At 40.5% G+C, this 27,927-nt stretch overlaps 1 protein-coding gene across 1 annotated transcript; it reads left to right on the top strand.

The window, feature by feature from the left end:
* Positions 1-666: 666 nt before the first annotated feature.
* On the top strand, positions 667-25,435 carry Cnrip1 (cannabinoid receptor interacting protein 1). The gene is made up of 3 exons (XM_005070404.4): positions 667-1,177; positions 3,380-3,530; positions 24,464-25,435. The coding sequence occupies exons 1-3, from the start codon at positions 999-1,001 to the stop codon at positions 24,626-24,628; spliced, it is 495 nt and encodes a 164-aa protein (XP_005070461.1). The 5' UTR covers positions 667-998; the 3' UTR covers positions 24,629-25,435.
* The last annotated feature ends 2,492 nt before the right edge of the window (positions 25,436-27,927 follow it).

Genomic DNA, 27,927 nt, shown 5'->3' on the forward strand with positions numbered 1-27,927 from the left:
TGTCTGTGAGAAGTCCTTTCAAAACAATGTCTAACTTGCAATGTCATACGAAGTGCTCTGCCGCAGTCCTTCTGGCTCATCCTTCCTCTCGGAAGCTGTCACCACCTACACCTGAAGTGCCACACTAGCTTACCTTTTACAGAGCTGATTAGCTCCCCCTTACAGATTTGTGTAAATATATGTGATTAAAATGTCATTTTTGAAACGATATGTACAGTGAAAATGAACATATAGGACTCTCTCAGCCTCTCCCCCACCCCTTTCTCCCTAATCCGCATCTGTCTTTCTACCCTCAGCTTACTTAATGTAGCTTCCACTCCACAGGAGAAGGAACTCTGCCTTCCCGGGTCATTTGCCCTAAGCCCTCATTTCCTGGAATTTAAATCACTAGTTAGCCGTTTCCTACCCCGTTTCCCGTCACTTGCCTTTGTTTCCCCTCTCAGCCTCTTCACACTAAACCGCAGCTCAGACCCTCTAGAAAGGGAATCCACATCTCTTGGAGTCCAGACTCTGGGGTCTCCGCTCCTTGGTGTAAAATTAATCTTTGCCCAGTGCCTCCCGCCCCATCCTCCTAGCATCCGGTGCTGTTCTAGGAGGAGCCTAAACGTCAGTCCTGCTGAAGGGGATTGTGGTGCGTAAACAGGATTAACTCTCTAGCCCCCAGCTGTGCTGATTTGCGGGGCAGCCTGCCAGTCCAGTCACCGCGAGCCTTCGCGTGCGTGCAGGGCCTAGCGCGTGGAGCGGGGGATGGGGCGGCCAGCTGCCTCGGTGCTGTCTCTGGGGCTGGCTCCGTGGCTGAGTGCGGTGGAGAACCACAGCCTCACCAGCTGCTGCTCAAAATCTGGGGTGGACGGAGGCAACCGCTGCTAGCTGTGGCCCTGCATCCATCTGCTCCCTCTTCCTCCCTGCGTGTCCCCTCCGCCCATCGCGCTGCCACAGCTCCTTCCAGCCCGCACTGTCCATCACCACGGCCAAGGTTGCCAGCCCCTCTGCCAGCTATGGGGGACCTTCCCGGGCTCGTGCGCCTTTCCATCGCGCTACGCATCCAGCCCAATGACGGCCCTGTTTTCTTCAAGGTAGACGGCCAGCGCTTCGGTCAGAACCGCACAATCAAGCTGCTCACCGGCTCCTCCTACAAGGTGGAGGTGAAGATTAAGCCCACAACACTGCAGGTCGAGTGAGTGTGGGGAGCGCGGGGTGGCAGGGCGTTAATACCCCGGCATGGGAGGAGCGCAGAGGCCCTAGGATATCTCTAGCCTCCACTTGGTTCCCCTAGTCTCTCCATTGCTCAGCGAGATCTGGGGTGAGGGCAGGAGGTGAACGCCCTGTCCCCAAGCTACTTTCCTGCCCTGAGCATTCCAGCTTCCTTCCACCCATCTCAGCGAGTGCCTTTAAATCTGCGACAAGAAGCCAAGCCCGGGTCTGGGTTTTTGTTGTTTGGGGGTTTGCTTTGTTTTGATTTCTTGTGAATTTCTCTTCTGCCCAGCTACAATGGGAAAACCACACACAGATAGGGTGGGGCAGAGAGATGGTAGAAGACATGTAGGGGTTCAGCAACCGCAATCCCATCCCATCTTTCCTAGGTCCTAGGATCACTCCAGCTTCTGCTGAGGAGACTGAGGGGGGTGGGGAGGACTGAGGAGTGAGGAACCTCAGCTGACAGATGGTCATTGGGTTCCCTGAGGGATGCTCTCCACTGCTCCTTTTTAGAGGACCCTCCCTTTATGGTTTTCTATGCTCTGTGCCTTTTCTTTCCTTCCTGGCTGAATTTTTCGGTCAGCCTGATGATGTTACCTGTGAGGTTAACAACATCTTTCACAAGACAGGTGTGAGGCAGTGCAGTGAGGTATGGAAAATAATTCATATATGGGTCTTAGTTTAGTTTCCTGTTGCTGTGATACAATTCCCTGGCGAAATCAACTTAGGAAAGATAGGTTTTGTTTGGCTCACAATTTGAGGTTACCGTGCATCTTGTGGAAAAGTCAAGGCAGCTGGAAGTTTAAGAAGCTGGTCATAATTATATCCATGTCAAGAACAGAGAGCAGCGACTTGATGCATGCATGCCAGTGCTCAACTGGTCCCTCCTTCTCCTTAGGTCCAGGGCCCAGCTCCTGAGATGGTACCCTCCACTTTTAGGGTGGGTCTTCCCATCACCATTAAACTGAATAAGAAAATCCCACACAGACATGGCCACAGGCCAAGCCATCGAGACAATTCCTCATTAAGACCTTCCCAGGTGGTTCTAGATTGTGTCAAGGTGACAACTGAAACTAGCCATCACAGTGTCCTTTAACGCCTTTCGCCTAAGCATGGTAGGAAGTCTAGTTTGTAAGAAAGAACAAAACAAAACTTCCATACCTGACATGTGCCCGAGGGCAAAGGGGGCTTTGTATCCATCACATACCTTTAGTTAGTTTGAACTCAGTAAACTTATTTTATTTAACCTTCTGGACACAAAGATCTGTAGGCAAACTTGAATGGTTTCTGGTATTCCCAGTCCACTTACTCATCAGCATCCCCAAAACCTCCACCTCACAGGTCCCTGTACCATTGTCCTCACACTGCCAGTTGCCAGACTTGTCCTTTCTCATCTACCCTGACAACATTTGCCCTTATAAATGTTATTTTCCCTCCCTCTGGGAGTAGTTCTCTAGATTTTGAGTTAATCTAAAAGCAAATTTGGTGATCCTAAACTCTATAACATTTAAGTTTTATTAAGGATTTCTTCAGTGCCCTAATCCAGTGACTCCCAAATTGAGGGCTTGTTGAACTGGTCAATTTTGGCTCACCAGAGTTTCTAGTTTGGTATTTCCATGGTGAAGCCTAAATGTTTATATGCTGATAGGTCATCAGTTGATACTAGGACTTTACATTGAGAAAATTATTTGGATAAAGGATACCAGAGATGGTACCACTGAGAATTTCTAGAATGAGACAAACCTGAAGGAAAATATTTGATTGTTGGAACAAACAATAAAAAACAAATAGAGAGTTAGGTCAGAAGTCTTTGAAACTACCTACATATATACATCACCCAGATTTACCAGTGCCAAATTACATCCCAGACCAGTGGAATCCTGATCTCCAGAGTTTGGAGTCGGACTGAACATAGGTGGAATTTTAATTCCATAGATGCTTTCAATGAGAATAGAGCTCTAGTACATGAGAATACTGAAGTCAGTCCAGAGACTGGAAGTAGTTGGTCTATGATCATAATACTGCTTAGTTGGACCACTGTAACCTCCTGAGCTTTCAGAAGTTTCCACCATGTCTTCCTTAGCCAAACCCTATGAGTTTCCTCACTAGGAGTTTGGTTCATACTAGAACAGGATACCTAAGCTAATTCCTACCATCTATGCTCAACTCAAGTCCATTGCAGGAACATTTCCATTGGTGGCGTGCTTGTCCCACTGGAGCTGAAGTGCAAAGAGCCTGATGGGGACAGAGTTGTCTACACAGGCATATATGATACAGAAGGCGTAGCTCCTACCAAAAGTGGAGAGCGACAACCAATCCAGATCACCATGCCGGTAAGTCCAAGTTGGGGGTGTGGGGTGTGGTTTCAGAACAATAGAAACTACAAGGGGGAAATCACTACCTCTTTAAGAATAAGAAAATATGCTCTAGAGGGTTCCATTTCCTTCATAGATCTTTAGAGAAAGAATAATGTAATTGATACTCTTTTGCACTACAGCCTGAACTTTCAAACATTAAAGGTGCCAGGTAAATGGTTCTGGGAGAGATAGTAGTAGCTATGTTACCATTTTCTCTGTTGTGTTCTACACAATGGCTTGTTAAAAGATTGTTTTTCTACATAGTTCAGTCCTTTGGATGTGACAGGAACTCTTTACATAAATAATATTTTGCTATTTAAATGTACCCTAACTAAAGGAACCTAAAAAGTGACTGCTACGGTAAACAATTAAGTCCTGCCATATCCAGTGCAGTCATCCCTCTGTATCCATGAGAGATTCATTCCATTCATAGATGCAGAACCCACAGATGGCTCAGAATTTGCAGATAACCCATGCATGCCATCGCACACACTTTACAGCATCCTTAGAGTGTGACTGTTATGTGAATAGTTCTCGTGTTGTATTTTTTAGGGAATGATGACAAAAAAGTCAATGCTTGTTGAATACATACACAGTTTTCTTCTGAGTGTTTTTAGTTCAAGGTTGATTAATCCATGGACATAGAGTCTATTAACATAGAATGCATGTGTATATTGTAAGAAAATATCAGGGGATATTGACATCAAATAGATTAAAGGATAGAGTTGATAAGTAGACTCAGTTAATTGTATGTGCACACACAACAGATGATGCAAGAAGCTTGCTAAACTATAAGAGAGGGGCAGATCACCTAGTGGAATACTATAAAAACTTTGGTCTTTCTCCTCACAAAGAGCAGCTTTGCGCTGTGTGCTCTCTGCCTTTATAGAGGAGATCACAGCGGTTCCCATGTCCACAGAAGTAAAACTATGCTCTGAAGGTTACTTACGATGTCAGTCCCAGTTCCCATATCCAGTGTTTTGATTGTTTGTTTGTTTGTTTTTGTTTTTATTTAATTTAATGGTAGGTAAGTTAAGACCAAAGAAACTGACACACCTACAGAGAATCAACCCTGATGATGCTGGCCTGTGGAATCCCCTTCTAGAGACACTGCTCTAAGATCTTTTCAATCCTATCTGATAAAACCTTAAGGCCTCACACTGTCCAATACTTTTAAAACAGCTGCAATGGTAACATAAGGAAATAATCTAAGAACCCATTCTTTTTGTTTGTTTGTTTTTTGTTTTTCAAGACAAAGTGTCTCTGAGTAGCTCTGGCTGCCCTGGAACTCACTCTGTAGAACAGGCTGGCCGCAAACTCACAGAGATTCACCTGTCTCTATCTCCCTGAGTGTTGGGATTAAAGGTGTATACCACCACCACTCAGCATGGGAGCCCATTCTTTTTGAGAGAGATATTTGAACTTCTTTTGTAAGAAATTCTATTTCCACCAGAGGTTCAACGGAGGAAAATATAAAACTGTGGAAAATGCTAATTTATCTCAGAAACAACTGTTGTCAATATTTTAGTCCATGTTCCTTGGAAGCTGCTTCTCCTATGTCTTTTGCATAAGTGATAGGTTTTTTTTCTTATATACAAATACATCTAAAGATGTAAATATGGAATGTGACTTTGAAGTCCATTATGTGAGTGTATCAGTATCTCCACTTGCCTACTGGTGATTTCCATTTCTCACTACTATAAAGAAAACTATTTTAAGTTTTACTCACTTGTACAAAGTTATTGTTTACTTGGGGTAAATTTCCAGAAGAAATGTGCATGCTAGAGGATTTTTATAAATATTGATCTCTAGGAATGCAATAAGAGTTTGGATAGATGGCTCAGTAGCTTGCCACCAGCCCCCCACACACATACAAATTAGAATAATAAAAATGAAAGTTTTAATGGAGAGTGCACATGTAATGCTCTTATAGAGGACAAACCACCTGGCTCACCACTGTCTGTAACTCCAGATCCAGGGGATTTGACACCGTCTTCTGACCTCCACATGCACCTGTACTTATGTGCACACCATGGCATGTATGTACACACACACACACACACACACACACACACACACACACATGCAAATTTAAAAATAAATGTTTTTTAAATGTTCAGACTGTTTTAAATTTTTCTTGCTACCAGAAGTGTTGTGTGAATCCTGGTTACTTTAGATCCTCAGTGGATGTCCACCTTTAAATTGGAAATGAAAAAGACCTAGATATCCAACAAAATTCTGTTTTGCAATTTATACTGATTTCTTACTTTAGAACTCCAAGATTATATTTAAAACTTCGAATTATTCTTCTGGGTCCTTTTTATTTTTATATTTTAAAATTAGCTTGTATATTTATTCAGTAATTGGACTGCCATATTTGTATCAAATCTATAGGCCAGCCAGATGTGATAGCATACATCTGCTAATTGTAGCTACTCACTCAGAGTCTCACACAAGAGGATAGCTGTGCACAAGAGTTCAAGGTGAGGCTGTGAAATATCTGAGATACCATGTCGAAGGAGAGGAAAAGAGGAGGAGGAAGAAAGAGGTATGTTACGATAACTCCTTCCCACCAGCCCGGACCCACTGTCACGTCAGCCACAAATAAACACTCAGAGACTTATATTAATTATGAAATTCTTGGTTAATGACTAGGGCTTCTTATTGACTAGCTCTGTCTTAATTACTAACCCATTTCTATTAATCTAAGTATTTCCACGTGGTCTTATCTTACTGGAGAAAGGTCTGGGGACCTGTTACTCCTCTGGCTTCCTACATGGCAACTATTCTCTGCCTGTACCTCCCAGAATCCTCCTCATCTCTTAGACCCACCTATCTTGCTGCCCTATTGACCATGGTGTTTTATTCATCAACCAATAAGATAAACATATTTACAGAATGACATCTCCCATCAGGGGTAGTCTATACATGTAGTCACAGCAATTTGAAGGCCACTTTCTTTTATTTATGGCTTGATTATAATAGCTAGAAACTTCAGTATAAATGGAGATGGTGAGAGTCATTATCCTTGTCTGCCTGTCTTCAGGAGAAGGAGTTCAATTTTTTAACAGTATGTTAGCTACATAGTTTTTAATATAAACTTTGGTATTAAAGAGATTCCCTTCTGCTTTAGTGAGCATTTTCATTATGATGTTGCAGAATGTTTTCAAGATTTTTGTGTTTTCTCAGAGTTTATCATTAGGTATCTTCTTTGGTTTGTTTGTAATATAGTACCTTTTTTAATGTTGAAATAAGCTTGAGCCGGGCGGTGGTGGCGCACGCCTTTAATCCCAGCACTCGGGAGGCAGAGGCAGGCGGATCTCTGTGAGTTCGAGGCCAGGCTGGACCGACAGCCTCGAAAACAATACAGAGAAACCCTGTCTCGAAAAACCAAAAAAAAAAAAAAAAAAAAGAAATAAGTTTGAATTCCAAGATAAATAGTAATTGATTATGGTATGTTTTCTATGAGTAGCTGGACTTTTCTTATAAATATCTTACTAATGATTCTTCTATCTATGTTTCTTCAGGTGATTAGTCTAGACTTTTTCTTGTTATGTGTTTGTCTGTTCTCACTATCAAGATAGTCGTAGCTGAATGAAATGATTTGCAGAGCATTCACACCTTTCAGATCTCATAATTTATTGGATTGAATTCACCAAAAATTTTCCATAAAAATTTGGTTTTGTCAGGTTAGTCACATTTACAGACTTTGCCTTGGCAGTAATTAATTGTATTGTTGTTTTGTTTGCTTTGATTAAAAACTGTTCATGCTAATTCCTCTTGTAATATTTTATTAATCCATGCATCTGTTAATGGAAATCCAAGTGTGTCCCGTTGCCTACCTCTGTAGCTATGAACATGGATATACAAGTATTTCTACAGTATGTTGGTTTAAAGTCCTTCAGACATATGCCCAAAAATGCTATGCCTGGGTCTTATAATCGATCTATTTAGAGTATTTAGAGAAACCTTCTTGCTATTTCCTCAGTGGCTGTATAAATTTACACATCCATTAACAGTGGCTAAGGGTTCCTCTTTCCCCACATTCTGGCCAGCTATGTTATCATCTGTTTTCTTGATGATAGCCATTCTGACTGTGGTGAGGCAGAATCTCAATGCAGTTTTAACTGACTTCCCTGGTAGCTAAGGATACTGAGCAATTTGTCTAGGAATTATTTGCCATATGAATGTCTTCTTTTGAAGACTATCTATTCAGTTCATTAGCTCATCTTTTGATAGGAGAGGTTCGATTTGGAGTGTTTCATTTTTGCAGTTCTTGTGTATCTGGATATTAATACCCTTGGCTGTGCAGAAGCATCATAATCTCATAGACTACCACCTGCCAACTCTTGTGTTCACTCTATGTGCTACTGGAATCCTGTTTAGGGATTCTCTGCCTGTGTCTACACCTTGAAGTGTTCTACCTGTGTTTTTCTCTATCAGTTTAGAAGTTTCTGGTCTTATAAAGTGTGATGGTTTGAATGAAAATGACCCCCATAGGGAGTGTCATTATTAGGAGGTGTGACATTTTTAGATTAGGTGTGGTGTTGTTGGAAAAGGTGTGTCACGTGGTGAAATATGGAGTTTCTGATGCTCAAGCCAGGCCCATTGTCTCTCTTTCTTCCTGCCACCTGCTGATTTGGGTGTAGAACTCTCAGCTACCCCTCCAGCACCATGACTACCTGCCTGTTTCCATGTTTCCCACCCTGAATATAATGGACTAAACCTCTGAACTGTAAGCCAGCCCCAATTAAATGTTTTCCTTTATAAGAGCTGCCATGGTCGTGAAGTCTCTTAACCGTAATAGAAATCTAAGGCACAGAGTTTCAGGGGTAGGGGTTCTTTTATCCATTTTGAGTTTGTTTTCATGTATAGTGGGAGATCTGTTTCCAGTTTAATCCTCGCCCTGTGGAACACCATTTGTTCTTCCCAGCATCCTTTTTAGGTTAGGTTTCTGTTGCTATGATAAACACCATTAACAAAAAACAAAAGTTTTATTTCATCTTACAGTTGTAGTCCATCATGAAAGGAAGTCAGGGAAAGAACTCAAGGCAGGATCTGGAGTTAGGAAATGAAGTAGAAGAACACTGCTTACTGGCTTGTTGTTTGGAACCTGGTTACCCTGCTTTCTTGTGCAATCCAGAACCACCTTGTCCAAGAGTGGGGCCACCCACAATGAGCTGGAACCTTGCACATAAATAATCAAGAAATTCCCCCACAGACTTGCCTCCAGGGCAATGTGATGGAGGCAATTCCTCAGTTGAGATATCGGGGGAGGGGTGTGTGTGCAAACACCACAGTCAGCAGAGTGTAAACCCATGAGAGGCAAGAAGGGAACAAGACTCTGGTGTTGGTTCAAGCTTCAGGAGTCTGACACCAGGTGGTTTATTTGGGGCATATTTAAGCACAGCAAAATTTGGGGAGGGGGAAAAGCTTCCTGGTGATAATTAACTCAATCCCATGTGCAAAACAAATCCTCGATATGACTATATCAAAACTCCTGTAACATACAAGTGACAGCTTCCCTAAAGATGGGTTCTATAGATTAACTGAGAAAACAGGAAGGGTCTGGGGAAGCCAGATGTGCCCTGGCCCCTACAGATAGCACAGAGGTCACCAGGCTATGAACCACATCCATCCCCAGCCTTGTGGGTGGAAAACAGATTCTATATCTCCCCTTTGAAAAGACAACCTTGTGTGTTTAACACTCCGGGTTCCCACAGTGCTTGTCTGTAAGCACAAGGGCATTCCTCCTACTGGTTCTCTCCCACATGTATGTCTTAAGTTTGTGTCAGCTTGACAAAACTCAACCAGCACAATTTGTTAAAGAAGCTGTCTTGTCTATGTAAAGTCAGCATTTCCAACATCATTTTAAAGAGTCTGTGCTTTCCCCAAAGAATGCTTTTGGACCTGGATTAATTAACTTTTCTTGTTACTATGACAAACTACCTGATTAAAGCAAATCAAGGAAGAAAGGGTTTGTTTTGTCTTAGAGATGAGTTACACAGCTCATTGTGGCAGGGGCAGGAGCCAGCTGGTGGCAAAGCGTCCCAAGTTAAGTCTCAAACAAAGATGAACGCTGGTTCTCAGCTCATTTTCTCATTTTTACTTGGTCTGGGACCCCAACTCATGTAATGGTGCCACCCACATTTAGGGTGACAAGTCCTATCTCATAGACAGACACAAAGATTTGTTTCCATGGTAATTGTAAATTCCACAAGTGACAAAAAAGTTAATCATCCCAAGCACCTTTATCAAAATTTAGGAGACTGTAGCATGTGGGTATATTTTTGTATCTTCGAATCTGTTTCATATTGCTTTGTGTCTGTTTTTCTGCCAATATAATACTATCTGTGTCACTATGACTATGACTCTGTGGCAGTGTTTCTCAACCTTCCTGATGCTACGGCCCTTTAATACAGTTCCTCATGTTGTGGTGACCCCAAACCAGCAAAGTATTTCATTGCTACTTTGTAACTGTAATTTTGCTACTGTTATGAATCGTGATACACGTATCTGATATACAGGATATCTGATGTGCAAGCCCAAACGGGTTGCAACCCTGAGGTTGAAAAGTACTACTCCACAGTACAATTACATGATTAGGTATTGCTATGCGTGCAGCAGTGTTCTCAGGGTGGCTCTGGCTCCTCAGGATCTTATGTCTTTCTTTGTGAATTTTAGGTTTGTCCTCTTCAATGGAAAGAATGTCACTGGAATTTTTTATAGAGATTATATTAAATCTGTGCGTTGCTTTTGGCAATATTGCCATTTTCATAGTATTCATTAAACCTATCTATTGGTATGAAAAGATTTTCTATCTTCTAGTATCTACAAGTTATTTCTTTAGTGTCTTAATGTTTTCATTTTAGAAGTCTTTAATATCCTTAGTTAGGTTTATATATTTAGTGTTTGCCCCTCCCTCTCCCTCTCTCTCTCTCTCTCTCTCTCTCTCTCTCTCTCTCTCTCTCTCTCTCTCAATCTCTCTCTCTCTCTGTGTGTGTGTGTGTGTGTGTGTGTGCACGCGTGCATACATGTAGGTACCTGTCGGTATGCATGTGAAGGCCAGACATTAGGGTCTGGTATCTTCCACTGTCATTCCCCATCTTGATTTTTGAAGCACGGTCTCTCACTGAATACAGTGCAGTATTATTGATTGACTAGACTGGCTGGCTTGCAGTCTCCCAGGACTTATCTGTCTCTCCCATTCAACCCCCAGGCACTAGGGTTACAGATATGCATGACCGTGTCCAGCTTTTGCGTAGGCGCTCAAAAACTTACATCTCCATGCTTTTGCAGTGGGCATTTTACCGACAGGGCTATCTATCCAGCCTGTAGGCGATGTTTCTGGAATTTTATTTATTCATGTATTTGTATTGTCAGGGAATGCCACAGCATACATGTGGAGGTCAGAGGACAGCTTGATGGAAGTTGCTTCTCTCCTTCCACCAGGTGGGTCCCAGGAATTGAACTCAGGGTGTCATGGTTGAGGTACAGTGCCTTTACCCACTGAGCCAACTCAGCATCCTGATTTAAGGGATTTAAAAATTTCATCCCTGATTTATTCAACGACTCACTCTCAATGTATTTACATACTTTCTGTACTTTTTTCTATTAATTTCTAGTTTATTTTACTACAATCTAGTAAGATACAAGGGATTAATTTGATTCTTTTTTATTTGGTAAATCTTGACTTGTGGCCTCCAATGTGATCTATTTTTAGGGAAGGTTTCATTGGCTGCTGAGAAAAAATCTGTTTCTGATAAATGGACTATTCTGTAGATATCTGCTAAGTCAAATTACTCTGTAATATAGTTTAACTCTGGGGTTTATTTATTAGTTTTTCGCTTAGAGGACCTATCCAGAGATGAGGCTGGGCTGTCAAAATAATCCACCCTTGTCATACAATGATGAAGCAGATATTTTAAGTCCATTGGTATTTATTTTGTGAGATAGTCTCCTGCACTAAGTGAAGAAACACACATTCCCCTGCTTAGGTCTATCTACAATACCTGAAAACCTCATATACCATTTGAGAAACCTCCCACTTCCCCTGTTTAGGTCTGCCTAAGCCAAGTGGAAACCTCACTCTATGTGCCCAGACTCCTGTACCAGCCCCATCTACGCCACCCAGGAATTTTTCTCCAGGAACCCAACCTATACAGTTTCCTGTACCAGTTGAGGGACCATGGTTTTCCCTCCTTAGGACCACCTATGTATGAAGATTTCACTCTAAACCAGTGGTTCTCAACTTTACTAATGCTGCTTTCTCATGTTATGGTGACCCCAACCGTAAAATTATTTTCAATGCCACTTCATAACTGTTATGAATCATAATGTAAATACTAGTATTTCCCAATGGTCTTAGGCGATCCCTATGAAAGGGTCATTAGATCCCCAAAGGGGTCACAACCCACAGGTTGAAAAGTAAGCAGAAATGATGCTGGGAATGAAAATCCTCAATAAAACAATTTTAAAAATCCCCACCAACATAATGGACCATGTAGAGCTCAAAGTGTCACGGCTGCAAGACAAGGTACAGGGACAGGATCATGCATTAAGTCGATGACAAATTGTTAAAAATATATTTATGGAGAGATTTGGGATACCACTAAAAGGTCTAGCCTTAGGATGGTGTGCACAGAAGAATAAAAATAATATCCTACCATAGGCATAGAGAATATTTTCAGTAAAAACATAAAAGTTTGCAAACCCAGAGAAAGAAATTCCCATCCAGGTACAAGAGGCCAACAGAGCACCACCTAGACAGGACCAGAAATGAAATCCCAATAGCATTATAGTTAAGAAAATAAAAACACAGAATAAAGAAAGAGTATTGAAAGCTGAATGAGAGAACGACCAAGTTACTTATAAAGGCAGTGTCAGAATAACAGATGACTGATGATTCAAAGAAATTTTTAAAGTGAGAAGTGTCCACAAAGATCTCCTCCAAGCTCCAAAGGATGACAACTGACAACTTGGACATTATAGCTACAACAAATTATCTATTAAAATTGAAGGAGGAGTAAAAAGAAAACTTTGTTTGACAAAAACTGATGAAAGGAATTCATGATTGCTAAGATAGCTCTACAAAGGACACTGAAAGAAACACTTGGCCTGAGGAAAATGATAAACACTCTAAAGAGGACACAGGGAATAAATAAATAAATAAATAAATAAATACCAGGACAGTTAAGTAAAGAAATCTTGGAAAGTCCCATAATAAAATGACAGGAATTAGTACCTATCTTTTATCAATGACTGGGTATTAACAGTTTCAACTTCCTGATAAAATATACAAATCAGCAAATTGAGTCAGAGAACAGGAGCCATCATTTTTCTGCCTCCAAAAAACAATGCACCTCACTGTTAATGATGGACAGCACCTTAGGGTAAAAATACATAAAGGTATTCCAGACAAATAGAACCAGAGAAGCAAATAGTCATAGCTATTTTAATATCTGACAAAATAGACTTCATACCACAGCAAATCAAAAAAGATGCCAAAGGTCCCTTTAAATTCTTTAAAAGAGCAATATGCTAAGAAAATATTACAGTCCTGAACAGACACACATCAAATACAAGTGCACCCAATTTAGTAAAACAAATACACTAGATGTAAAATCACACATTGACCTCAACACAGTGTCAGTGAGTGACTTAAGTACCTCATTCTCACCAGTAGACATACCATCTGAACATGTGTGTGTGGGGGATACATTGGAGTTAGATGTTGTCACAAATCAAATGTGCCATTACATTTACAGAACATTCCACCTAAACAAAAAAGAATGAGCATACTTTCGGCAGCCTTTTGTGGAGTTTTCTTCTAAACTGACTCATCATATGTTAGGAGAATTCAAATGACATCCTCTATTCTATTTGACCACAGTGGAATAAATACATATATCAAAAGTAATAGAAACTACAGAAAGTACATAAACTCATGGAAACATAACTACACACTATTGGATGATTAACTGTGACAAGGAAGAACTAAAGAAGTAGCTTTTAAAATCTCTAGGATTTAATGAAAATGAAAACACAGCCAACCAAAATCTATGGGACAATGAAGGCAGTCCTAAAATGAACATTTGCAGTACTAAATGCCTACGTCAAAAATCTGAGAGATCTCATATTAATGGCTTAATGATATGCCTTATGACCTTAGGAAAATAAGAACAAACCAACCTTCAAACATGTCTCGCTGTGTCTTGGTTACTTTTCTGTGATGTACTTCCTCCAACAAAGACACACCTCCCAATCCTTACCCAAAAGTTCCATCAACTTGGGAACAAGTATATAAACATATGAGCCTATGAGGGCCATTCTCATTCAAACTAGCATACTATGTATCTCAGGCTCATGATCTTCCTGCTTCTGAAGCCTCTCTCCTTTAGCCCTTCCTGGGAGACCATGCACACAGACATGCTGTCTGCCTGAATCTTCATAATGTCCCTTTGTTGGCTTTTGGGTCAGTAGCAATTGGGAGGAATAAGGTGGAGAAGATGAGGTGGTTATGAAGCTAATGTGTGATGAGGAAGGTGACCTTACACATGCACTACCAGATATAAAATTTGTCACCCCTATCATTTGGTCTAAGTTTGACAAGAGCTGTCATGTTGATGCACACACAAAATTTAGCCACCAGTTGGGAAGAAGTAATATTAGGATCTGAAAATGGAAAAGTGAGCTGAAAAATGTAAGTGGGCAGCTCGCAGGAGAAGAACAATTGTCCCATAAATATATATTATTTTGCTTTCACTATTAATAAAAAATATGAATATATCAATACCAAAGCTCAGGCATAAAATAGCAAGAATTTTTGTATCCTGTACCCACCAAATTCACTCATCTTAGCAGGTTTGCGTTAGATTGCTTAGCATTTTCTACAAGACAGTTTTCATCTGAGAACAGAAACATTTTGACTTCGCACAGCTCTCTTTTGTTGTTGCCGATGTTGTTTCTTGGCCATCTACTAGAACTTCCAGCATAGTTCTGGACAGTGGAGTTAAGAGTTTATACCTTTGCTGGAGCCGGGCAGTGGTGGCGCACGCCTTTAATCCCAGCACTCGGGAGGCAGAGGCAGGCGGATCTCTGTGAGTTCGAGGCCGGGCTGTACTGACAGCCTCCAAAACAATACAGAGAAACCCTGTGTCGTAAAACAAAAAATAAATAAATAAATAAAAACGAGTTTATACCTTTGTTTTCTAATTTCATGAGCAAAGGATTCACTCTCACCCTTTAGGATGTCTTTTGCTATAGACTTTTTTGTCAGTTCCCCTTAGTAAGTTTGAGGACAGAGTCAATACTACATTGTCAAAGTTCTTTCTTGTAGCTGTTGACATTATTAAAGTTGTGGCTCACTTAATAATGGAGATATATTTTAAGAAGTGTTTCATTGATCTGAAGATTGAGAGACACATGTTTGATTCCAAGCACCCACATTGAGCTTCTTGTAACTCCAAGTCCAGATGATTCAGCTCCCTTTTTTGCCTTCCACATAGGCACCCAAATTCATGTACACAAACAAATTATTTTTTAAGAAGGAAATACAAAAAAGGGAAAATGCATCATTTGTCAATTTCATTGTGAAAATATCACAATATGTACTCACACTTGTGGAGATGGTTGTGATGTCACAATTCAGTACATATCAGGTCCATTATCACCTAAAACAGTTATCGAACACACATACGTATAGACTTTTCACCCTTTATTCCTTTTTTTAAAAAATAAAACTTTCTAGGTGTTGACATCCTCAATATTGTTTATATTCAAAAATATAAACAATACACAAATTTACTCATAAGGCCCTGACATTTTCTATATAAGCCTCCTTTATTTATAATTTACTTATCAGTTCAGGTTGTTAGAGTAAATTACTGCCTAGTTTTGTGTGTCAACTTGACTCAAGCTAGAGTCATCAGAGGATGGAGCCTGGGTAAGAGAAATATGTCAATGAGATCCAGCTGTAAGGCATTTTCTCATTTAGTGATCAATGGAGGAGGGCCCAGCCCATGGTGCATGGTTCCATCTCTGGGCTGTTGATCCTGGGTTCTAGAAGAAGGTGAGCTGAACAAGGCAGGAGAAGCAAGCCAGGAAGCACCTCCCCTCTATGGCCTCTGCATCAGCTCCTGCCTCCAGGATCCTGCCCTGTTTGAGTTCCTAGCTTCCTTCAGTGATGAACAGAAATGCTGAAGTGTAAATCACATAAACCCTTTCCTCCCAACTTGCTTTTTGGTTGGGGTGTTTAATTGCAGCAATAGAAACCCTAAATAGCCAGATAGTGGTGGTACCACAATCTCTTTCCCCCTCTCCTCTCTCTCTCCCCATCTCTCTGTGATGTTTCCATTCACGTAGGTATGTCTACATATCTCTCCAGAAGTGAACATCAGATGCCTCCCTCCATCTTTCGCCACCTTATTTTTTGAGATGGAGTATCTCACTAAACCTGTAGCTTATCCCTTTGACTAGGCTAGCTGCCCAGTGAGTCCCAAGGATCTTCCTGACTCCACCCTCACTGCACTGGACATAGGAATCTGTACCCATCGTTTTTTCATAAGAACTGTGGACCCAAGCTTAGGTCCTTGTGCTTGTGCAGTAGACACCAACCAGTGGAGCCTTCTCCTCAGTCCAATTCCTTTAGGAACTATGGCTCTACTTGAAGTTTGTGTCTAGGGGAAACTTGTCGACTTTCTTCTCTCTCTCTCTCTCTCTCTCTCTCTCTCTCTCTCTCTCTCTCTCTCTCTGTGTGTGTGTGTGTGTGTGTGTGTGTGTTTCAACACAGGGTTTTTCTCTTTGTAACAGCCCTAGCCGTCCTGGAACTAGCTCTGTAGACCAGGCTAGTCTCTGCCTCCCATGCTAGGATTAAGCGGGTTGCTTGTGGCGCACGCCTTTAATCCTAGCACTTGGGAGGCAGAGGCAGGTGAATATCTGAGAGTTCAAGGTCAGCCTGGTACAGAGAAACGCTGTATCAGAAAACGAATAAATAAATAAATAAATAAATAAATAAATAATAAATAATAAATAAATAAATAGAAGTGCTAGGATTAAAGGCATGCACCGCTACTGCCTGGGCTTTTTCTAATTTCCACTTCAAGTGTGGGAGGGTGTGTGGGTGTTGGGGGAAGTGTGTATTGATGTGCACACCATGGTATATGTATGGAAACCAGGTTGTTAAGAGAAGCTTTTTCTTGAGAGAAGCCTTCCCGCCCGCCCGGTTCCAGATCCGCATCAGTCCCAAATAAACACACAGGAGGCTATATTCATTATGAAGCTGTTGGCCTTGCTTGTTTCTTACTGGCTAGCTCTTACTTAAGTAATTACCCCATAATTGTTAATCTAAGTATTTCTCTTACCGGAGAATAGTTCCAGGCTTCCTACCCGATGGCGTTACATGTCGACTCTCTTGTGTTTCTCCTTCCCAGAGTCCTCCTGGACTCCTAGTCCCTCCTATCTAGATTTCTATTGGCTCAACAGTACTTTATTAACAAATGTACAGGACTTCCCCCATCATCTCCTCTTTTCTGTTTAAACAAAAAGGAAGGTCTTAACTTTAACATAGTCAAATTATATATAACAGAACAGTTACCAAATAAGAAGATAGTTACAATATTTTAGCAAGATTTAAAGAAAATATCATCCATCCCATCCTTGTGAGTCCAAAGTTCTATATGTAGCTTATCTTTTATCATAACTAAGGAAAACTATAATTATAGCTATCTGTCTTCAACTCTATCAAAGACCACAGAAGGATAATATATAAACACTAGGATTGACAGAGATATCTGTCTGGACAGTCACCCGAAGTTCCTCTGTAACGTTGGGGCATCCATCTTCAGCCCATAGGCCACAATGTGTCTGGAACACTTCTCAGCAAAGCAGGAAATTTCAAACTGTCCATATGCATTGACCGTCTGTCAGTCATTTTTCTGTGTCCTGCAGAATGTCCCGTAGACTCTTCCATGAAGCAGGAACCCTGTAAGACTGAGTTCAGCAGTCACTTTCCTGTGGGTCCTGCATGTCCAGATTATACAACAACAGTCAAACAGTCTAGGTAAGAGCAGTTTCTTGCCCAAATGGCTAATCTTGCCATGTTGAAAGCAAACTCGTTATGAGTTTCTTCGATGCCCATCTCAGACGTAATTGGTGCTGCCAGGAGCAGACATTTCTCATTGTCAAGAAAACCCTAAACCATTTTAAATGCCATTTTCTGAAGGTCTTTGAAAGGTTTGAAGACTATCTATCTCAAATATATTTCTGTATATCTAGAAAACCTAACTTACCTAACTATAAATTTTATTATCATTAACTATCTATAGTCTGTATTCAATTATGCATTATGTTTTAAAAGATCAGTATAAGCACAATACTTAATCAAGAGGAGGAATATACACATCACAAAATTGACCTTGAATTTGTCTCAATAAATGAAAAACAATACCCATACCATAATTCCCCTTTTTACCATTAAAAAAATACTGGCTGTGATCATTAGCCAATTATAAACAACCCCATTTAAATGAAAACAAAGATTTATAAACAAGATGGGAATTGGGACGTCGCTCATTCCAAACTGCTTCCTGCTGGAAGGGGGCACTGTTCATACCATGGGGATCATGACAAAACTCAGAAACCTGTATAAGTCCTTATTTTCAGGGTCTGTAAAGCTGCATCATCTTAGCTGTTTCAATTTTTGGAACATCTGGTCCACTGCTTCCGGGGGTCTTGGTTCGTCAAACCACAGAAGCCTGGAAGGAATCCTCAGCTTTTCATTTTCTGTGGAAACATAAGTAAAATCTCCTTTTCCAAGTAACATATCCTTATACTTAAATTTTGAGGTCAAGGCATTTTCAAAAGATGTAAGTTGAATTAATTCAGCAGCATTTATAATCAAGTGTACTTCAGTAGTTGTTCCTTCCTTAGCAATGAAAAAACTGAAAAACATAATAGCGTACAGTATCCAGACTCTCTGTGTATTTTCCATCTTTACGTGGCTTATTTATTAATCTATTATTATTATTACTCAATTTCTTTCACTTTTATTTATTTTTCTCTGAGACAGGGTTTCTCTTGGAAATCTGCCTGCCTCTGCCTCTGGAGCAATTCCTACTGGCGTGTGCCACCACAGCCAGCTTTTGTATTTATTTACCACTTTGCCGTTTCATTTTCTCTCTCAATCTCACGTATATTTTTAAACACACTGTAAACCTTTAGAGGTTTTGTTCATCCAAGTCTGACTTTACTGTAAAGCTTTATGTTTTTCTGGCCACGTGTCTTATCTGTAAAACGGCGGCTGTTTTAAACTGCCGTTTCAAGATGGCGGGCGTAAGCGTGACTCCAGCTTACCGCCTCAGTCCATGCTGACATCCAGCAAAAGCTGCCTCTTCCAGCTGTACGTACACACCTTTCAATCGTTAGCAGAGTCTCTTAAAAGAACCTTGTTGGTTTCTTTTTCTTTTTCTTTTTCTTTTTCTTTTTATGCCGAGTCAGGAAGACTCCAGTAAGCGAGCCGCATGAATCTCGGCTTGTCGCTAGCAAAACAGAGCACACCTGAGAAAAATGCTGCTACCAAAATCTGTGCTTCTCTCCGTTCTTCTGTTTCTAAAATTCCTTTAAAGCTTTTGTTGTTTTGCGTGGAAATTCAATCCCACTCCTGACAACCATTCTGTTAAGAGAAGCTTTTTCTTGAGAGAAGCCTTCCCGCCCGCCTGGTTCCAGATCTGCATCAGTCCCAAATAAACACACAGGAGGCTATATTCATTATGAAGCTGTTGGCCTTGCTTGTTTCTTACTGGCTAGCTCTTACTTAAGTAATTACCCCATAATTGTTAATCTAAGTATTTCTCTTACCGGAGAATAGTTCCAGGCTTCCTACCCGATGGCGTTACATGTCGACTCTCTTGTGTTTCTCCTTCCCAGAGTCCTCCTGGACTCCTAGTCCCTCCTATCTAGATTTCTATTGGCTCAACAGTACTTTATTAACAAATGTACAGGACTTCCCCCATCACCAGGTGACAACTGTGTACAGTCATTTCTTTCCATCTATCTTTATGTGGGTTCCAGGAATAAAAATCAAGTGGCTAAGCTGGCATACTACTACTTACTTTTTTCTACTCACTGAATGATTCTGCCAGGCCAAGCTATCCGTCTTTATGGAAATGATTGATATAAATATTTCACAGCTTAAGATCTATGCAATGTATAATCATGCTGTGGCCCCTGATATGTCAACCATGCTCCAATGCACACACATTCAGGCATATACAGATAACTCAAACTGCACATGGTGGGTTAAAAAAAATAAAGAAAGAACTCAAGTTGGGTGGGTAGAAGGGGGTATATCTGAGATAAGTGGAGAGACGTGTGAATATAATCAAAATACATTGTTCAGAATTCTCAAAAAAACTAATAAAATGAGAAAAAGTTTACCAATTTAGATGTTTTCAAAACACTAGATTTTTTTAAATAATTATTTTTCCTCATAAGAGACAGAGGAGTGAGGAGGGAGAGATGCAAGCCTATGTGGTTGCTTCTGTTCTCAGATAGATGAGAAAATAGCCTGAGCTAGATAGTGAAAGGACCAGAAAGTGTAACTCCAGAAAATTGGTGGGAAGAATGAAAATCTAAAGACTGGGAGAGAGGAAGATGTGGAGACTTAACAGCCGTGTCTTTGAACTTAACAGCATGACTGTGGACTTAGCAGTAATCAGGAGAAGCCAAATGAAGACAATAAATTAACATCTTGTGTATTTGCTATGACCACTGACATCAGAATATTGCTATTTTGGTCTCTTGTGTTACTGAATATTATGGAATATTCTTAGATTAAGACTTCCAGGGACTGGAGAGACAACTCAGTGGTTAAGAACACCCTCTGTTCCTCCAGAAGACCCAGGTTCCATCCCCAACACCTCCATGGAAGTTCACAACCACCTCTAACTCCAGTTCCAGGGGATCCAACGCCCCTTTCTAGGCACTGTGGGCACTGAATGCACATGCTACACAAACATATATGCAGGCAAAACACACTTACACATAAACCAAAAATAAATGTTTAAGAAAGACTTTCCTAGTTGAAATTTTTTTCAAGTAAGGTAATAATACTGAAGTTTTCTATTATGTGTGGTTACACTATCCATTTTTTTGTTTTTGTTTTGTTATTTTATATCCAGTTCTTTCTTATTTAAAAAAAAAACTTAGCTGGCACATGGCTTCAGGCTGCCACTCCTCTCAGATGATTAGCTTTATTTGAATTTATTTTCATAATAAAATGGTTTACTACTAAATATGTAGTTTATAAAATACCTTTACTGGCCAGAGATAGATGTCAGCCCTCAGAAAACAGAGGCAGGAGGATTGTTGTGATTTCAAGGCCAGCCAGATTTACATAGCAAGCTTCCAATAAATGGAGCCTCAGAGTGAGCCCTTATCTCAAAATAGGGTAGCCATTATAATTTAGAATTCGAATTCCAGTTAAATTTTATAATTCAGTTGTACCTACCCATTGGAAATGCATTCTGTCAGCTAAAGCTAATAATACTACATCTTTAAAGGTGAGTTATTAAATGAGATCGCAATTTGTACTCTGTTATTTTGGACAAAGCTGTAACATGTCAGTTTTAACTTTAGATGTAGCAAAAGTCATTTCATTTTGAAAATAGTTCTTTTTCACAGAAAAAAATCTATATGAAAAAACAGAAAAGCTCGATGACTTAGAAGTTAAAAACTCTTCTTCTATATACTTTAGATTTCCCATATTTGAGTTCATGTGTATTAGTGGTTCTAATCTCTTTCTGGTTAAGATTGTTCTGTGCATTCTCACATCATATTAATAACCTGAGTTACTCCATGAAGACTGCAAATCCACCATGCCAATACACCTCCATTTTCATAATATTTTCTTAACAGATGCCTAGAACAGTACTTCTGGAACTTAGGAAGTTAAAGTAATTGAATAGATAACAGGCATCTCTGTAAAACATTTGTATTTGCTTAACTGATAATATTGTGTTTGAATATTTTTCAAATGTTAATCATAGTTTTCTGTTTTAATTTTTATTTTTTATTTTTTTTTTATTTTTTTGGTTTTTACAAGACAGGGTTTCTCTGTATTGTTTCGGAGGCTGTCAGTCCCGCCCGGCCTCGAACTCACAGAGATCCGCCTGCCTCTGCCTCCCGAGTGCTGGGATTAAAGGCGTGCGCCACCACCGCCCAGCTCTGTTTTAATTTTTAAATGTTTATTAATTTTATTTTATCCTAACAGTCTTAGCAACACCTAAAATTAATGTAATATTCAATTTACTTATTACATATTTTATATTAGTGTTTGTTCAAAAACTGCCAATACTTAATTTGAGTCTGGGGTTTTTTCTCATTGAATTTTTAAAAATAGAAATAAACACATAAGAAAATAAATGTATTCCATCAGTTTCCAACATTAAGTTGGAATTGAGTATGATTAAATTGGACATTAGAATAATACAATCCTATATTTTATTTTATTTTTTTTACTCAGAATCATCCTAGAGTCTTTCATGTTTTCTGAGCATATACTCTACCACTGAACTATATCCCTGTCCCAATACTATGCATTCATTATTGTACTTGACTTGTGTAGGAATAAAAAATAGAAAAATAGCTTATATTAAAATTTCTATATAATACTATAAATGAGTATTCCGTGTTCCATTTCCACTGCTCTGAAATTTCCGGCATTCTTATAGGAAGAATGATTTCTGAGCCCACACTCACTCACACCTTTAACCTGACTGTCAAAGGATTCCTTGACAGACTCAGTAGCCTGCCTTGCTGTGGCTTACTGCAAATGGACACTGATTTAAAAAGCAATCAACCATGTGAAATCATCTACAAATAAGAAACAAACCAGTACACAGTTCAGTGTGTTTTGGCCACATCAACCAAGATATGCAATATTTGTTTCGTTGTCCTCTAAAAATTCTGTCATACATCTTCACCAATCTCACCACTCTGTTAGTATAGCTTATATTTTACCATATAGTAATTGAAACGACATGGATATATTCTCTGGAATCTAGATTATTTTGCTTACAGTGTCTTAAAATCTATCGCTGTTAAAAAAAAAAAAAAAAAGGCCGACTGTTGGTGGCGCACACCTTTAATCCCAGCACTCTGGAGGCAGAGGCAGGTGGAGCTCTGGTCCACAGAGGGAGTGCCAGGACAGGCTCCAAAGCTACATAGAGAAACCCTGTCTCAAAGGAAGAAAAAAAATCTATCGCTGTTCTTACCTTAATCTATGTGTCCTATTGATAGGCCAGTCACTTGTCATTTTACACATATACCAAAACTTGCTTCCCATCAAGTCAATAGTGAGGTGCTCTGAGTTTATCCCAGCCTGGAATTATAAACAAGCTGCTGTAGGCTCATAGATCTTTAGGTCATGACTCTCCAAAGAGAGATAGATACTTCTGGTTCGTACCCGGGACAACTCTAATGGTATCATCCCGTGTTTCACATTGGTCACATTTCCCAAAGGAAAACCCAGATCCTGATTTGGGACCAAGTTAGTGGGACGAGGCAGCAGTGTAGGAGCTAAGTCCTGAGCACCTGGGAAAGCTCTCTGAGAAGCACTTGATCACCCTCCTCCTGTATCAACTGCACAGCAGCAAAGCTCGCCCTGTTCACTGCCCTTCTCTCTATGTCTTCTGGCTCTAAGAGAGTCTAAGATTCCTGCCAAGTCAGTCCCTGCCCCTTCCCATCATGGGAGGATCATCGGAGAAAATAACTACAGGCAGAATGCTGTTTAATGCCAGATCCTCTAAATAGCTGCAGAAGGCAGTAACCCCAGGCCACTTGAGGATCTGCATTCTACCCCCTCTTTGTGGCTACAAGACATTCATCCTTATGGTTCAGAATTCTGTACAGTGATTTCTATTGAGCCTGCCTTCCAACCTCCTAGTAGAGCAATAACTTTCATTTGCATGGTGGTTCAAGCTGGCCTCGAACTCAGGGCAGTCTTCTCTCATCCTCCCTTATGCTGGGATTTCAGTGTAACACAACATACCTGGCTGGAATGCAAACATTGTAAAAGCAATAATCACACCTTTCACAACTTTCATATGTACAAGGTACATAATAGGCACTCATAATTTGGATGGTGCAATACCTAAACTTGAGACAGTGTCACATAACATCTGAGTCACACACCCTTGATATTTGACAATTAAAGTAAATGTTTATGAATCCAGTACTTTGAAGCAAAACATTTGTGGTTGTCAGCTTCAGTCAATATCATCCCCTGAGTTGAAATTAATAATAAAAGAACAATTATTAATTCCTTATGTTTAGATGTGTAATATAGACATTTTCCTGTACTGCTGTCTTTTGAAACAGAACCCAAAAGATGACCAGTCAACACTATTACCCTTCTCCTCTTTCCAATTCCCTTCTGTGGCAAGGGGGAGTTTTTTTTAAGTACTGAAATTGTGAGAGTCTAAGGTTGGCTTTTCAGAAAACTAAACTTGGAAAACATGATAAATTCATGAGATAGTCCAATGCCAAAGAGATTTGGGTAAAATGTCTCTTAGGAATGTAATTCCTAAATAGAAATGTGTGAGCTTTGCAGACTACGAGATGTGGTTACTGAGACCTGATTATCAGGGGTTGTGTCACTGACATTAGCAGACATCCACTGCTTGTATGTGTCACTGATGTTAGCTGTGTGTGTGTGTGTGTGTGTGAGAGAGAGAGAGAGAGAGAGAGAGAGAGAGAGAGAGAGAGAGAGAGTCTGATGTGAGTGGGTATCCACTGCTTTCGAGTGTGTGTGTGTGTGTGTGTGTGTGTATGTATGTGTGTGTGTGATGTTATCGGGTATCCACTGCTTGTGGCAGGATGGCATTCTTATGGGTGTCTCTCTCTTCCTTCAGTTCACAGACATTGGGACCTTCGAGACAGTGTGGCAAGTCAAGTTCTACAATTACCACAAGCGAGACCACTGCCAGTGGGGAAGCCCGTTCTCTGTCATTGAATATGAGTGCAAGCCCAATGAGACGCGAAGCCTCATGTGGGTGAACAAGGAGTCCTTCCTCTGAAGACAGCTCCTTCTCATGTTGCTAGACAATCTCCAGAAACCGACGTTTAGAGAAACCAGCACAAGCCTTAACCAAGGCACACCACACCATGGCTGTTTCCCAGTGACCTCTTAACCCCAGTTACTTCGTGTGATTCCTCTCTGGCACAATAGCCGTGACATAAAAGATGATGTCACATCCCTGAAAGTTCTCCCAATACTGTTCTATGCTGGTGTTCCTGCATCGATCCACATTCAGTCACACTGTCTGCCAGTGTGACTGGAGCTCAGTGGGACTAGCAGATTTGTCCTATACCCAAAAGTTCCACAGAAGGACTCATGGTGTTTTGTTTCCAAAACAAGCAATTCCTCCCTTTTGTGTTCGTTGTCAAATTAGAATGACAATGTGCTTGAGTCCCCCGTGTGTGATATTGTAACATGTAGCATGCAGTGTTTGTGAGCATCCAAAGCAGACTCTGAAAGTGTAACACAGTCACCAGTAAACCAAACTCGATTGCTGTCCTTCCCAGCAACTGCTCAGCTTTCTCAGAGAAAGAAAGATAATGATAGAATTAAAAAATTGAATCTATACAGAAACATGTATTAATAGTCTTTCAAGTAGCAAGGCATTATGCTGTGGCTTGGTAGAAACAGGGAAAAGACATTGTTGTGGAGTTGGGACTTTGGCTCACCCTTTTGGCAAACTACCATAGATGAAACACACATAGAGATGGCATCCCTACATACCATTTCATTTGAACTTTGTACAACCGTGTATGGAATGGTAATCAACTTTTGATATTTCTTAATAAAGACATTGAAAATCCTGCCCCAACTTGAACTCTGATTGTGCAGCAATTGTCAGTCAGGTCAGTCCCTTTGTCAGGTCAGTCTCTTTTTCTAGAACAGTGCACTCGAATCTCTATGCTGAAGGGTAAGGGGAGTGTGCCGAGGATAAGAGCACTGTACCTGTCTAACAGGTGACCTCCAGCAAGGTCTAACATGGCAGCAGGAGTCTAAGCACCTACTAAGCAATCAGAAGAAGCTTGCCATTATCTCTATTCCTTCCTCTGTAGTAACTACTCCACTGGTTAGCTATTTAACTCAATAGCGAGAGAGCCTTGTGCTGTCTCAGAACATGAACACCAGCACTGAGACTTCATTGCCCCTCTCACGATTCTTAAAGGGACAAGGCACAAAGTCTGTGTGCCACATAATTCCATAAGAAGGAATCACCTCTTAAAATATAATATTCATGGCTGGGCAGTGGTGGACCAGGCCTTTAATCCCACACTCGGGAGGCAGAGGCAAGCAGATCTCTGTGAGTTTGAGGTCAACCCGGTCTACAGAGCGAGTTCCAGGACAAGCTACAGAGAAACCCTGTCTCAAAAAAACAATAATAATAATAGTAATGACAATAATATTCTACCTTCTGTATTACCATTCGCTTGTCCAGCAAAACTCCTATCATGTGGGGAGAAAGTCGGCTGAGTGTTCCATTTCTTTCTCTCTACCTGTAAACCCTTCTTATGAAAATATGATGGTCCACACCTGCAATCCCAGAACATAGGAGGATGAGGCAAGAGGATTTTAAGTTCAAGGCAGCCTGTACTGAATTAACCAGATACTGTCTCAAAACAGCAACAGCATGCAAGGTTAATGGAAGTATTTTAAAGGGTTGATTTTTTTTTACAGAACTTAGTTTGGAAACCTTTCTTCCATCAGTAAGTAGCTAGCCTGCAATGAGTCCGTGCTGCCACCAGGGAACAGCAATTCCCTGGCTTTCGGCTAATAAATTTTTAAAGAGCTCAACATGTTTCTCAGTTACTTGTTCAAAAATAATAGCATCTATTACATTTGCCAAGTTAAAGCACAAGCCTGTTTCTAATTACCATATTTTAAAAGTTTAACTTCAATTACTGGCTAGACATTCAGCTATTTTTAAAAGTGGGTTTATTGTAGGGGCTTCAGTTTTACTCCAGAATGTGGGGCAATTTGCATGCAACAAAAGGAGAGAAACAACTGCACAATTCAATCTTTATAAATACTTGATTCATAAATTTTGTGTTTATGAAATATAAGTTTCAAGCCAGTAAGTGATCTCAGAGCCTTAGCATTTGTTTGGAGATTGTAAATGGTGTCATGATGTTTGCAAATAGTCTGTGCTTCTGAAGCAAAAGGTTTCATTGCAAATTGGAGACCAGTCAACACAAGAGTGGAGGAAATGTTGCTGCTCTAACTGCAGGAGCCTCGCACAGACGTGTTGCAAGCTGGGTCTGAATGATGAGCCAGGGTGTGAGTCCCATTAAGGCTCTTTCTGAGTCCATGGTCACCTCAGCTTGTTCTTTTCTAGAGTTTTTCTAAAATCCTTTAAACTCTATGGCTTTCACCTCTATTCAGTATTTTTTTTAAAGTGTGAGTGACGTGTGTGTATGTGTTTTATTCCTGCAGGTCCAGAGGTGAGAAAGACTCAAAGAGGTGGGCCAGTGATAGGAATGAAGCAATAGGAAATCCTAACAACTAATCTGCATGTTAAGTGATGGCTTCTGGCATCTTCTGTTCTATTTAGGAGTGGACTCCAGCTCAGACTCTCTGGCTACTTGTCTCTGGTTCTCCTCCTACTTCAAAATGTAAGTACTCAGCTATATCAAGCCGCTGAGTTGTAACTTTGTCCCGCAACCACCTGGGAGAGCTATTTTTATACAAGTTGTTAGCCTCTCTCTTTACTTCCAGCATCAGATGGCTCCCCAGAAGCCTGAGGGATGAGGCCATCCCTTTAATTGGGGTGATGATGAAAACACTCAGAATCAAGCAGAAGGGTAGAAATGACTTGGATTTATGCTGTGTGACATCTTGTTTCTTGAGAAGTCATCTATCGAGCCATGTAAAGTATACAGATCACAAATGAGAGCATAAAAGATGACAAAAATACAGATCCTGCCACAGATGTCACAAAAACCTGTTCACTACACACTGTGTTTTCTGCAGTGGCCTGTGACTCCCAGGTTAGGCACAGCTCCACCATGTGCAGTGATCCAGTTTCTGGCTCTTAGCAAATTAAAAACAGAACAATTAGAGGAAAGAGGACAATTTATAGAGATTAGTTAATATGGAGAATAATTTTTCCACAGGAAAAAAAAGGCAAATATCATGTATACTAGAACCCTCCATCTATACTAGAGACATAACCCATCCTAAATCAAGGAGTGGTACCAAATAAAAAATGATGTACATAATCATGTCTCAGATTCATTTAAGGAAACTGGTCCACTGTTTTTATTAGTGTATGGTTCATGGTTCAGTGCTTGGGAGCTCCAATTC

Source organism: Mesocricetus auratus, unplaced genomic scaffold (genome assembly GCF_017639785.1).
Source record: "Mesocricetus auratus isolate SY011 unplaced genomic scaffold, BCM_Maur_2.0 Super-Scaffold_100029, whole genome shotgun sequence".
Classification (NCBI taxonomy): domain Eukaryota; kingdom Metazoa; phylum Chordata; class Mammalia; order Rodentia; family Cricetidae; genus Mesocricetus; species Mesocricetus auratus.